At 27.6% G+C, this 13,819-nt stretch overlaps 1 protein-coding gene across 2 annotated transcripts in view; it reads right to left on the reverse strand.

Annotated features, from left to right (window-relative positions):
* The window catches only part of LOC107451366 (uncharacterized), an 82,367-nt gene extending 70,129 nt beyond the window's left edge, over positions 1–12,238 (reverse strand). The window contains exons 1-7 of one of the 2 annotated variants that reach the window (XM_071184632.2): positions 12,172–12,238; positions 10,676–10,734; positions 7,616–7,683; positions 6,101–6,182; positions 5,101–5,206; positions 3,132–3,258; positions 1,562–1,738 (exon numbers count right to left, since the gene is read on the reverse strand). In XM_071184632.2, the coding sequence (XP_071040733.2) occupies positions 1,562–1,738; positions 3,132–3,258; positions 5,101–5,206; positions 6,101–6,182; positions 7,616–7,683; positions 10,676–10,682 (567 nt within the window). In that variant the 5' untranslated portion in view covers positions 10,683–10,734; positions 12,172–12,238. Of the gene's footprint in view, positions 1–1,561; positions 1,739–3,131; positions 3,259–5,100; positions 5,207–6,100; positions 6,183–7,615; positions 7,684–10,675; positions 10,735–12,012 lie in introns of both variants that reach the window. The other variant, XM_087154236.1, reaches the window with a different exon arrangement.
* Between the last annotated feature and the right edge of the window lie 1,581 nt (positions 12,239–13,819).

The raw sequence follows: 13,819 nt of genomic DNA on the forward strand, positions 1-13,819 counted from the left end.
ACTTACCTGCTTCTTCCACTAAGTTTTTCAATTGATATAGCTAAAATAATTTCTTTTTATTTAAGTAAGTAACACTTGTTTTTTGTAGTTCATCCCATTAGAATAATGATAAAATGTATGTAGCATCACTTGGTATGATGCTATTACTCGCGGCCAAACCATAAGTCAAAATTTAAAAATTATCAAATTTTCTCGGGTACATATTCCTTTCGAGGGGCCGTAAAACACTTCTTTCTGAAGTATCGGTATTTAAACTGCTTAGTATTGGTTCTGTTTTAATTATCACCAAATACATCATTATAATATTTTATACCTATATATTAGCATAATATGGTACTCATTACATAGCCCTTCAACATTTAAGTCTTATGTAAAATATATTTGTCAGTGACAGCCAACTAAAGCCGAAATTCTTTTTAATAAAAAAAATTCTTATTAGAACTTGATAATGTTTTTGGAGCATGGCCATTTCTCTATCTGGCCCATAATTTACTAAAGTATTTATAACTAGCAAAGAAACAAAGTTCTTTATATTCCAATCCATTAAAATATTAATACACTATCTTTACAACTGAAAAAAATATTTTCTGAAATTACGGAAAACTCGTTGTAGAATTCTTATCAAAACTGTACCAATTACCATAATACCAGTAGAACATATTACCGTCAGTAGTGCACAATAAGTTAGCGTCATCTCTAAATGGCCATTTTCTACGGGTTTCCTAAACGAATTTCGCATTAAACTTTTTTCTTTAACTTCTTTAACTAAACTAACTTCCTTCTTTAACTAATTTATATATATATATATAGATAGATTTTTTATGCTTTCATTACTTCATTACGTGAAGATAACGTTTTTTTTAAAGTTTAAATTTATTTTAAAATTCATTTTTGTACTACGTGATATTGATATTACAAAAAAAAATATTTCTCTCATCCAATTTTTAAATTTTTTTAATAAATCAGTTTTTGGAAAAAAAAAGAAGTTTTTTTTAAAAAAAAAAGTTTTTTTCATTTTTGAATTTTAACAACTAAGTATTTTAAAAATTAAAAGTATTTAATTTTCTGAAAATATTACAGATAAATTCCAGGTTTTCTGATTAAAAAAAAATTCGTGCTTATGTTTAGATAAAAATTTTGTTCCTTGCCGTTAGCTTGTCTAAGTACGTGTGCGGCCCTTTGTTATTCAACCTTCTGTGCAAGTAGCCCTTCATTCAAAAAGGTTGTGCATCTCTAAATTTACACAATATCAGAATAGTTATTAATTAAAAAAATAACGCAATTCCAGTATCCCTATTAATTATCTCTAGAGACAATTAGACAATATTAAGACAGTTTTAGTTCTCGAGACAATATTAAGACAATTTTAGTGTCTTCATTCAGAGAAATATTTTTTTTTACAAAATCTAAGTAATTTCTAACGTCAAAAATGTCATTGTTAACATGTAGTTAATATAACAATGTAAGTTAGCAAATGTAATTAATGTAACAATATAAGTTTGTAAATGTAACTATATTATAACAATTCACTTGGATAAAGTGAATATTTAATTAAGCTTACCTCTTCAATATTTCCAAATAAAATAGTCAATTCTGCTTTTGTAGCAAGAGTAGTTTTTTCTCTTAAAGGAAATATAAACCGTTCATTTCCTAAGATGATTGTGTTTAAAAAATCTTCTTCACATAACAATACTTTCAATAAGGCTCGTTCTCGCCGCCAAAGCATAATATTGCAATCCTGCAAATATCAATTATTATAACAAAGCATATTTATTGAATTTTTTCATTCTCATATATGAAACCTTAATTAATGGCAAAACCAAGCTTTATTAATTAAACAAGAACTAATAGCCATTTTCTCATTAGTTTTTATAAACAACACTTTTCTCACTACAAAAATGAAACACTTCAATTGGAGTCTGTTGGGAATGTGTTTTTAAATATTATATATAGCTATATATTAAAGGATAATTTGTTTAAGGTAAAATTTAATAAAAAAGGATCAAATTTCCTTCTTTTTTTTTCATTTGTACTTCTTCTTAATCACCATTTTATAATAAAAAAATTTTAAAAACCAAAAAAAAGAAGAAAAAAAGCTATAAAAAAAAAAAAAAAAATATATATATATATATATATATATATATATATATATATATATATATATATATATATGTGTGTGTGTGTGTGTGTGTGTGTGTATATATATATATATATATATATATATATATATATATATATATATATATATATATATATATATATATATATATATATATTCATACTATAGTGAAATTGAGGTAACAGTTTTAGAATGCATTAACAGAATGTATCAACATATTCAGAAACATCAAGAAATTGTTCAGATCTCAAAATATTTCATGGTTTGATCATTCAATAAACATATACACTCTATATGTAGTTTAAAACTGGAATACACTCTAAGTAATAAAAGGGTAAACATTGTACATGGAAAATTATTAAAGCTGAACAACACAGAAAAATAACAAATAATGTCTTTTAAACAGACATAGTGTAGTTTCAGTTCTGAAATGAAGTACATACATCAGTGTTGAAGCACAAGATGAAAGAAAGAAACACATGGATGCAGAATGAATTAACAAAAGAGTTACACCAAGGGAAAGGGGGAGATGGCTAGTGGGGTAGAGGATACATCATCGAACAAGATAATCATACAAAAGAAAGAATATGAGTTTGGCATATCTGTTTTGTTTTTTTAAATCAGCTGTCACAAGAAGTTTTATTTAAATAAGGATCTCAATCTTTCAAGAAGTATGGATATCTATTTTCTTTCAGTTTCGTGCAACATCTGTGATTCTCACCTTACTCAACCACACCTTTTCCTGTATTCTGTTCCTTGTTCTTTTGTTTTGTTCAATCTTGTTCACACTCCCTATTAGTCAATCTTACTTTTTTCTTTATTGTAACTTATTTGCTCTTTTCTACTGCATCTCTGTGTTTCCCACTTTCAGTCTGCGTTTCAACTTTAAAGAAAGTTTTCGTTATTAGATTAGACTATTATATGTCTATTTATGAAGCATAAATGTGCTTTCTTTTAGTGTTAATTAACAGCTTACTAACAAAAAGTCTTATGAATTTCTAAATTATCTTACTTGAATAACCATTTTTGGAGCTTTTTTTGTAAACGATTCTTTTCTCCTTAAACTTGTTTGCCTTTTCCTTGCTGCTAATTCTCCTTCAGATCGAGATACTTCCACTTCCATCATATCGTTTACATTTCTTTAAAAAGAGTAGTTTCAATATATTGGAAGAATTTTCTCTTAAAACATATAAAAAAAAAACTATATATTTTTACGTAAACACGTCATAGCTAAAGACGTTTTTTTTTGTGAAATGCAAGCTTTTTTAAGCAAGCAGACTTTTTCGCGAGCTGTTTTACTCTGAAGTATGATCTGGAAGCAAGTGACGTTTTCAAAAATTGTTTATCAAAAACTAACCATATGATTCAAGAGATTTCTCCCGAAATTTATAACTTTTTTGTACTTTCAAAATGCATTTGTTTCTTGTAAAATTTCGATTTTTTTGCAATAATACATTTTAAATTAAATTTTTGACGTTTTTGTCAACTTCTTCTATACACAATTTGGTATAACGCGGCACCAATATCAGTTGTTTATTTAAGTGTTGTCTACCTAAGTAGATAACACGTAGATCGTTTATAAGTGATTGTTTTAAATCTTAAGGAACGCAACTTCTTTTAAAATTTAAAAGGCACAACATGCTAAAAAATACTCTCTTTTAATTCGAAATGTACATTGCAAAAAATATCCTGCAAAATTTTCAGTTGTAAACCGGCAGCTGGGTTGCTTATGCGAAATCGTAAAACTTACGAGTAAAGGCATAGCCTCAACGATTTTTTTACCATATAAAAACAAGTTTTCACCGTGAAAATTACAAAGCAATTCCGTAGTCACAACGGCTTTTTATAATACAAGAACAAGTTTTTTCCGAAAAAAATAACGAGGAAAATTTGTTGTCAAAACGGATTTTCATGACAAGGGAACAAGTTTTCTCTGGGTAGGTTATGAAATATTCGCACCAAAAATATTCCCGGTCAGCATTTTGTCAGTTTGAGCCGGAGCAGGATTTGCATGACCAGCCACTATTGGGATTCGAACCTTAGTTCCCTTACTGGAGGAGAGCGCTCTGTTCCCTAAGTAGTCACGCCTCTTGTGTTTATCTTGCCTGATTACTTACCAAAAAAATATATCTAAGGAAAGATAATAACCAGGTAGAGTATCAATTTGACAAAAAAGTTTAATCATAACTTTGTTTATACCGTGTATTTATATTATACGAACTCATAAATATTTTCGGACAAATAATAGCAAAGCTCTGAAGACAATTGCAAGATGAGTTGAGACATCACTTGTAGGATACACCAATCAACGCATGAAGAGCTTAATACATTCCTCAACTGGTGCCCCAGAACTATTAGAATGCGAAATTCTCATTCAAGCATAGATAGAAACACCGCTGTGCTGTTTAACTCAAAGAAGACGAGTATTTTCCCTCTCTCACGATAGATGGCACCACTAGTAACTAACTAAGTCATATTGCACGGGTTACTTGATGAAACACACCTTATGAAAAGATTAACATAACCTAACTCCAATGTAATTCCATGTAAATTTCATTTATACGGTATTGAAACCTTGATAATTTTAAATGGTTACAAAATGGTTGTTTTGTATTCATGGTTTTTTAACCATACCAATTGTAAACGGTTTCAAACCTGCACAGAATAATTAGATAGATAGACTGCTGCTGGCTATTTGACCGTAATTTTAGAATGAAAATTCGATTAGTGTGTTATTAAGTGAAAGTATTCCTACTTTGTAGTATTCCTACTGAGCTTTGAAATATAGAGAAAAATCCGGAAACTGTTCCTTTTATATCTTTCTTAACGTGTGCTTCATGGAAGTTTGTAATAACTAAAAATCAATATCTTGATTTATAGCTAAATATCGTAATTTATAGCTCAATTTTAAGATATGAAAAACTATTTACATATACATATCTAGTTTCGCACAAAGATACTGTGATAACTTTTTCTCATACTTCACTAAATTTTCAACTTCTTCTCTAGTCTTTTTTGCTAATGGCACTTTATTAATAGAAATCAATTTATCCCCTGGTAACAAGCCAGCCTTTACAGCAATGCTATCTGCAAGAAGAGAATAAACGAATTTTAAAATTATTTACTTTTCGCATTTCTGATGACAAACTATCAAATTATCCCTTTATTTTTATTACATTGTTGCTGTATTGAAAATGTATTTATATATTTTCGTTGCATAAATCACAACACCTTTTGAAAATAAAATAAGGTACCTTTATGAAGCTCAATTTTTTCCAGAAAATAATTTAATTGAATATTTTTATTGTATGTGGAAAAAGTTATGTACTAAAATATCAATAAAAGTAGGCATTGTTTATTTAAACGAATTTAATGAATTACCTTATTTTGTTTAGCAAAAGTTTCATTTGATTTTATGAGTTTAGAGTACGAAACGCGACATGTTCTTTTATTCATTGAAAAGCGAGCTATCTTTGAGCTTTAATATAGTATAAACATAAAAGAAAAATAATTATAAATCCTGAAGCAGCACAAAATAAAAAATAATAAAAAAATAACAAAAGAAACAGCTGCTTTGATTCGAAATCCAGATATCATCAGTATCAAAATATAGAATAAGAAAAATTTACAGAAACAATCATGATTCAGTAAAAATAAAAACTTTATTTTAGATTGTAACATTTGGTGATGTTACAATCTGAAGTTAATAAAAAAAAATAATTTTAAAAAAACGTTCTCTGCCGCATTTTTCTTTGTGTGTTGGCACCAATGATGATACTTGAATATAGTAACGTTTACATTACATTATTACATAACATTATTATTGTTTACATTATTACGACATAATTTTAAAAGACGAATCAAATCCGAAGCTTTCATTTTCAAATTAAGAAAATAGTGTTTATTTCAACTTAAACATTTATAAATAATATCGCAATTTAATTTTAGATTTTTTTTTTACATCTTGAAAAAGAAAATTACCTTCATGAATAAAATCTACTTGTGGCGGCTTTGTCCAAACGACAGTAAATCCAAAACCAGCCGAACTTCTAGGTATAACAATCTGAAAAAAAACGAAGATATTTAATAAGAATATTTCATAACATACAATAAGAAAAATTCCTGACATTTATATGATATTGAATTCTTTTACGAAGCAATATGTATTTTCAGTTAATCTCGATTCTAAAAAAAATACTATTTTAAGCATATAATACTTGTTTGTTGTTGCTAGTTGAGGAACATTTATAGGTCACTTTTTATTTTATTTTATTCATTTATTTTATGCTTTACTTTTTTGTTAAATTTAAAAATCAAATTTTTCTGCAAACTATACATTGTGTCAAAATTGATTGAGAACGATCAATATCTCAAAATCTACATATCATATCTAAATACTAAGAATACGCATATGAAATGTTTTTAAAAGATACTTTAAATGATACTGAACTTGACTCTTTTCCTCAATGTCACCCCGATGTGCGGAGGCAGATCCGATCTCCTAAGTAGGAAACCCTGTTTTTCATTGCAGATTTGGTTTTTCCAGAAAAAAAGTATCGCAATTTGATATCAGGATTGTTGCGTTTTGGTTCATAAGTGACGCTGAATTATTTAAAATAAAATTATTTAAAATAAAAATGTCTCGAGAGATACGTGCAAGACCGAAGTGTAATAAAATTAGTCTTGTTTGATATTTTGGAAATTAATCTAACGACACCAAACTTGCTTCCCTTTCTCCAAACTAGACTTCACCACTCTCAGATGTCTTAAATCTGGCACCTAGAGGAAGAAGTTTAAATTTTGGTTCACTCTATGCATCGTTTAAAACTGGGTCCATCCGTCGATGCATCGTTTTAAATTTTTAATCCAACGCATACACCTATGTTACAATTTTCATTGAAATTTGAAATGAGAGTGAGATTGAAAAATAGGCTAATTTAACTTCATAGTTTTGGAAATAGTGAACACACTAGTACTTTAAATACATCATTGAAAACATACGGAAAAAAGTAGTTTTCCTTTAACAAATATCAATAGCATATTTGAATAAATATTTCACAAAATAAAAACGCCCCACCGTGATCGCAATAAAAACAGTTCCCAGTAGATCACTAAAGTCAAGCATCACTGGCTGCGGCCAATGAGCGGGTGGGTGACAACTTCTATTAGCCTGCGAAGGGACAGAGATGTGCGGTATCGGTCCTCGTTAAGCTATTCTATCGCAAATTGCTCGACGTCGGGCCACCAAAGCGGGGGAGTCATCCCTTTTGAAGAGGATCAATATTGTGATGAAATGGTCTCGGATCATACTCAGGGATGTGTCCCAGACAGTCACCAATGTGCACCATTATGCAGCTAGTGTGTCAAAATGAACTACTACAATAAAATAAAGACGCTCACAGTTATTAGAATATCAATGTCAGACACATAATAATAACTAAACAGGAGTTAATAACTTATATGGTTATTTTGAATACAATTTTGCCAATAGCTTACTGTTATAGTTGATTTCTTTTTTTCGCCGGACCATTTTTCAGAGGACAATCTAAATGATCTACGAAGACCTATAATAAGACATATAATAAGAAGACACATAATAGAATAATATTAAGGCAATGTAGTGCTACAATGAAACAATAGTGGACTGGACTAAGGAACTTCTTTTAATTTAAAATGAAGAAATGTTACATTTAATTTCGACAATGTCTTATAAAATAGAAGAAAAAAAAACAAAGACAAGCAATGTGCCCCATATTCACTGCCCTTAATATACATTTTTAGAATCCTAGTTAGAAATGAAGACAAAAAAAGTATACTCAATTGTCCTAAATTAATATTCAAACGAAGAGTAATCAATCAAGTTATTTGTCCAAATCCGGCTTATTACTAATAAGTAAGGAGAAATTAAAACCATTCAAATTAATTTGGTTGTCCGGTGAAACAATTGTTTTAGATATCTTTTTTCAATTCATCATCTTTCAACTTCCTAAAGCAATCAAGCAGGTTTTGACATTTTACTTGTCGCTTTCCTCTCCAACAATTTATCAGGTTTTTCTATTTCTTTCGTATACATCGTACCTTACAAATATCAATGTATAATTTTTTCTTTTTAACTTCTACTTTGACGACTATTCTGACAATAAATATTTAAAACGGTATATATTGTGATTTAATCTATTTTTTTTTAATTTAATTGTTTCTAAAATTGAAAAGAAATTAAAAATTATTTCTAAAATGATACAATTACTGCCTCATACTCATTATCAATAAATGTATTATTAAATATTACCTTATATATTTTGACATGAAACTAAGAAACAATCATAGTTATGCATTTAATTGCAGACGTGTTCTATTCGTTTTAAAAATTCTTTCCTTTAACAATTACGGAGTAAAATTGATTTACTTATATCACAGGTTTCTCTTAAGGTATCCGACTACCTTAAAAAAGAGGATTTTCACAAAAAATCACTTTTTTATTTTATTGCTTTATAATAATGCCCAATTTTTCTAGTTTTAAAAACTGTTTTGTTTTTGAATGCACGTCAAGCAGAACTTTAGTTATAGCTATTTTAGTAACAGATGACAGCTGTCCAACTTACCGGAAATTACAAAAATGAAGCCGGTAGTAGGTAATAGTTTCGGATCCATTTCTATTTGTGTCTTTATTTTTCTTAGATATTTAATTTTTAAAAGCTCTTAAACTCACGGCTAATAATCTGAATTATATTTTAATTAGATTTTACGTTTCGTGGTTATTGTTTGTGGGTAACATGAAAAGTTAGCATATTTTCTGATAGTTTGTTTACATTTGAAGCGTACTTTCTATATCTTGATTTTGATTTGTTTTGAAGAAATTTATTGATTTCTTTCAAAAAACTTTGTTATTTATTTTGATGAATTTATTGAAATGGGTAAAGGACGTACTTCTCGATCTAAGAAACGTAAATATTACGGTAATCAACATGCCACCAAAAGCGATGATTTGAGTAAAGTTGATTATACCATTTATTCAAAATTGTGTAAAGCAGATGAATCTATTACTTCAAGCTCTTCAAAATTATCGATTTCTATGAATGTCAATAAAGAACTGATGCCTTTGGATAAAAACAATCTGTGTGGCAATCAAATAATTGATATTGAGATCCTAATGGTGATATTAGCTTCATTATGTTGTCCGGTTTGCTATGATAACAAATTGCATTTAGAAGAAAATTCTAGGTTTGAGCTATTATAAATATTATAAAAAATATTTTTTACTTCTAATTATTAATAAAAAACTATATTTAGACATATATATTAAAGTGTGAAAATACAGTAAGATGGTTGTTTAATAAAAAATTGTTCCTGTGTTAAATGCTTTATAAGTAGTAGACTTTTGATGTTATTCACTAAATACTTTAAAATATCGCTAAATAATACGTTAAAATATCGCTACGTTAAATAAAACTAAGAAAATGTGTGAAGGAATATGCTCCCTTTAAAATATAATAACTTCCTACTGACAAACATTCATAGTTTTTAGAAAAAATGTAATTATAAACTTTAATTGTGTTTTTCTCAAAATGACAATTTTGCTGTTTTTTGTCTACGGAAAACAAGATAACTCAACTAATTATAATAAATTTGTCTTCAAACTTTCAGAGATTGTTTCTTGTATTGGTGGTTATGTAACAGACCTCCAGAATTCAGATAACTGTATTATTTTTTGTTTTATGAGATATTTTGCAGTAGATAATGTGAAGAAAATGTGAAAAAAAATGGAAAAATATGCTTAACACTCCATAAATTTTTTTAATTTCATGCTATCATTTAAGTTGAGGTTCATAACACTTCAGAGGGTTATACGAAACGGCTCAAAAAGTTTGATAGCTGCATGTACAATAGTTTTTTGTGTAGAGTGTTTTCCGTTAATGAGTTATTTTCATTAAAATTATCTAAAAAATACTCTTTAAACAAAAAATTTCCTGTATATTAAAATTTTCTCTATTAAATATGTTTATTTAAATTAATATACAATATAAATTGCAATAATGTTGTGAAAAATATTTATTTTTCAAAAATTTTGTCCCGAAGGTAGTCGGATACCTAAAAAATCTAATTAAAAGTAAAAATTTCTCCGCACTCAAATTTTTTCAAATGATATAAAAATATACATGTTTTTTGTACTCAACATGTTGTCGTCTAGAAACTGATATGGTACTTTAAGTATTTACTACTTTTCTTGGCAAACCTTGATTCTCGATAACTCTGGTGAGTTTCGTATAAGAAAATTTAAAGCAGACGATAAGTAATTTTTTTCCTGAATAAGTACTGAATTAGTCACAGTAATTTTGTGTCTAGACGAAAGAAGTCATCGCTTCAGAAAGAGAAATTTGAAGTAAGAATTCAAAGTAAAAAAATGTGAATTGGCAAGAAAATCTTGACGGTTTAACTGTTAGCGCAATTTTGTTTATTAGCAGATTTATTTTTACAGTATGTTTTAGTTTTTTTCAGTTAGCACTAAATTAATAATAACTTGTGTAGTGATGAAATAATAAAATATAAATTTCTTACCTGCCATTGCAAGAACTTTCTTTCTTTTCTTCCTTTTTTTTCACCTCTTTAATTTACGTCTGATTAAGAAAAATATATGTGTAATAATGATATAAATAAGTAATTTATTTATGGAAGAAGTTTAAATAATTTTGTCTCAATAATATATTTATTGATTTTTTGCGAAAAAACAGGTAAATCTAATATTGATATAAAAGTATCTTTACTCGAAATTTAAATTATTTCAAGTAATGATACTCTTATATCAAAATTTAAAGGGAATGTATTTTAGCACTGTAAGTTTTCTCAAATGTAGATGATTAAACATTTCAACTTTTTTAATGTAAAAACAGAAGAGAGAAAAATCTAAACAAATAATTAATTTCATATAGTTCATCATACTAAACGTCAAAATGAATTGAAAACTTTCAAAAATGCTTAAAATCAAATATTTATTCAAATTTTTCTCGAAGCTAATATTTTTTTGTTCATTCAAACTTTTGAAATGAGTAGATCTATCTTCTATTTTAGTTCTATTAAAATTTTCCCATTCCAGTCTAAAGTTACTTAAGTTCAGCCTTTTTTCCGTAGAATTATCTACCAAACTTCTTACAATGTAGCATTTTGTTAAGATGGAGCAGTAATTCTTTTAAATTATTTTTCATACAATTCAAAAGCAATTCTTTTAAATTATTTTTCATAAACTTTCAAAAAATGCTTAAAATCAAATATTTATTCAAACCTTTCTCGCAGATAATATTTTTTTGTTTTTTCAAAATTTTGAAATGAGTAGATCTATCTTCTATTTTAGTTCTATTAAAACTTTCCATTCCAGTCTAAAGTTGCTTAAGTTCAACCTTTTTTCCATAAAATTATAAATTCCTACAATGCTGCGTTTTGTTGTTAAGATGGTGCAGTAATTCTTTTAAATTATTTTTCATATATTACAACCTGGAGAAAAAAGCAGATTTGGATAATTTATTATTAGTAGTAGTATTTCACGTTTAGTTTTCTTTAATTTTTAGATTTTTTTTTTTTTTTTTTTTTGAGGAGAAAGGAAGGGGCATGCACACTTGATAAAAAAGGAAAACTAATCTCAAACATAAATATAAATCACTTAAAAATGATATGAAACATGTTAGCATTATTTACAGAACAAAAAAATTAAAATAGAAAGCAAATTATCATTTTCAAATTTAAATCATATATACTTCCCTTGCTCTAAATAAAAAATTAAAAGAAAAATCACACATTTCCTTTCATTAAATTATGTAATATTATTTCTAATATATAACCATAATAGCTTTTATCAAAATGTTATACATTAAAGCAACGTCGATATAAAAACATGGAATTACTTTTAATAAAATGCTTTAATGATCCTTTTTTCCCTTAGCTAACATAAAAGCTATTCAGAAAAACTGTTGATTAAAATACTGTTAATTAAGATTTGTTTAAAGAAATTAAGTATTTTTGACGAATTCAAGAAGAAAATACATAAACTATTCATTACTTACAAATCTATCGTGAAATAAACGGTGTCATTCCCATAAAAGAAATGGTCCTTATCTTCTCAGATTGAAACCCTACAACATAATAATCCAATAACGAGAAATCGTACAAGAGAGTTAGTGTTCATTACCTTTCTTGCTAACCAAATAAGTGGCCGGGTTTGAATTTTCTCCTTCTAAATATTATAAGCTTGCTGCAGTAAAAATTTAGCATAGAATTCTTTGGCTCTTTACTCTCTTTTTTTTTTTTTTTTTTTTTTTGTGAGAGAGGATTTTTAAGATAGCCATTTACTCCATTGATGCATTACCGAATGACTGATTTCTTTTGAATATTAGCAAGTAATAAATAGTAATAAAAACTAATACAACAATAATGCAAATATTTTGAAACTTTTTTTCCACTTACTTTTGTATGTATGAGGTGGGAATTTTATTTCGAAACTTTGACCACATTGCTCATTGATAAATTACCTGAATGACTGATTTCTTTTGAATATTAGCAATTGATGAATAACCTGTTACAACTATCAGATTCATTCATTGTTTCATTCATTTCCAAAAATGTGTACACAAAACTTTTTTTAGTTTATTTTTGTAATGCACACAAATTGAAAGCCTGTTTTTCGTAAAGGGTAAAAAAAAAAAAAATAACAAATCGACCAACACTACGCAAGCAGAATCTTGTTTTAAAACCTAAAATTTAAATTTTCTTACTATTATTCTTTGCTGCTCTAGACTTCCCAAAAAACCCGTTATTAAGCAAAACACGTTTGTAGAAAATATTCTCATCAAAATAAAGGTTTACTATATTCAATATAAAGTAGACCGAATGAATGATTTTTTTTGAATACCAGCAATTGATAAATAGCCTCTTACAACTATCAAATTCATTCTTCTTTCGTTCATTTCCAAAAAATGTGCACACAATAATTTTATTAGCATAATTTTGTAATGTACTAGTTGAATGCATGTTTTTCGTAAAGAGTAAAAAAGTTAAATAAATAATAAATCGGCATTAATCGAGCAACACTACGCAATTAGAATTATGCTTCAAGCGCCATAATTTTAAAACCTAAGGCTTCAATTTTCTTACTATTATTCTTGGCTGTTCTGGACCTCCGAAGAAAATCGTTATTAACACATTATTAAGCAAACCACGCTTTAAGAAAATATTCTCATCAAAATAAAGGTTTACTGTATTCAATATAAAGTAGAAACCGAAAATGATGCTATCGTGACCAACTAATGATAATCAAAATTTACCACAATCAGATAATTTTCCCATTAATTTCGCACTTCGATACACAATTTTGTTATTTCAATTTACAGTGTTATCCGCATTTTTTCTTGGACTTCTCTGAAAAAATCCATTAAAAAATTCTTTTCTATACAAAAGGTAAGAAATGAATACAGTTCTTCGCCTAAAGATGAGAAACCTAAATGGAACCTGTAAAGGGAAGACCTGTAGCCCAATCAGCAGCAAACTACAAATAAGCAAAAATGACCAATAATATTATTGTCCAATGAAATTATATAAAGTGTAAAATTACCAGTAAAATTATTGGAAAGCTAATAAGTTAGAAAAGAAAAGTTCTCTTGCTTCCAATAACGGTAGTATATGGATTCTTCCTTTAAGCCGTGTGGAGAAAGAGGC

The sequence above is a fragment of the Parasteatoda tepidariorum genome, chromosome 10 (genome assembly GCF_982258835.1).
Source record: "Parasteatoda tepidariorum strain Cologne lab strain chromosome 10, Ptep-v5.0, whole genome shotgun sequence".
In the NCBI taxonomy this organism is placed as follows: domain Eukaryota; kingdom Metazoa; phylum Arthropoda; class Arachnida; order Araneae; family Theridiidae; genus Parasteatoda; species Parasteatoda tepidariorum.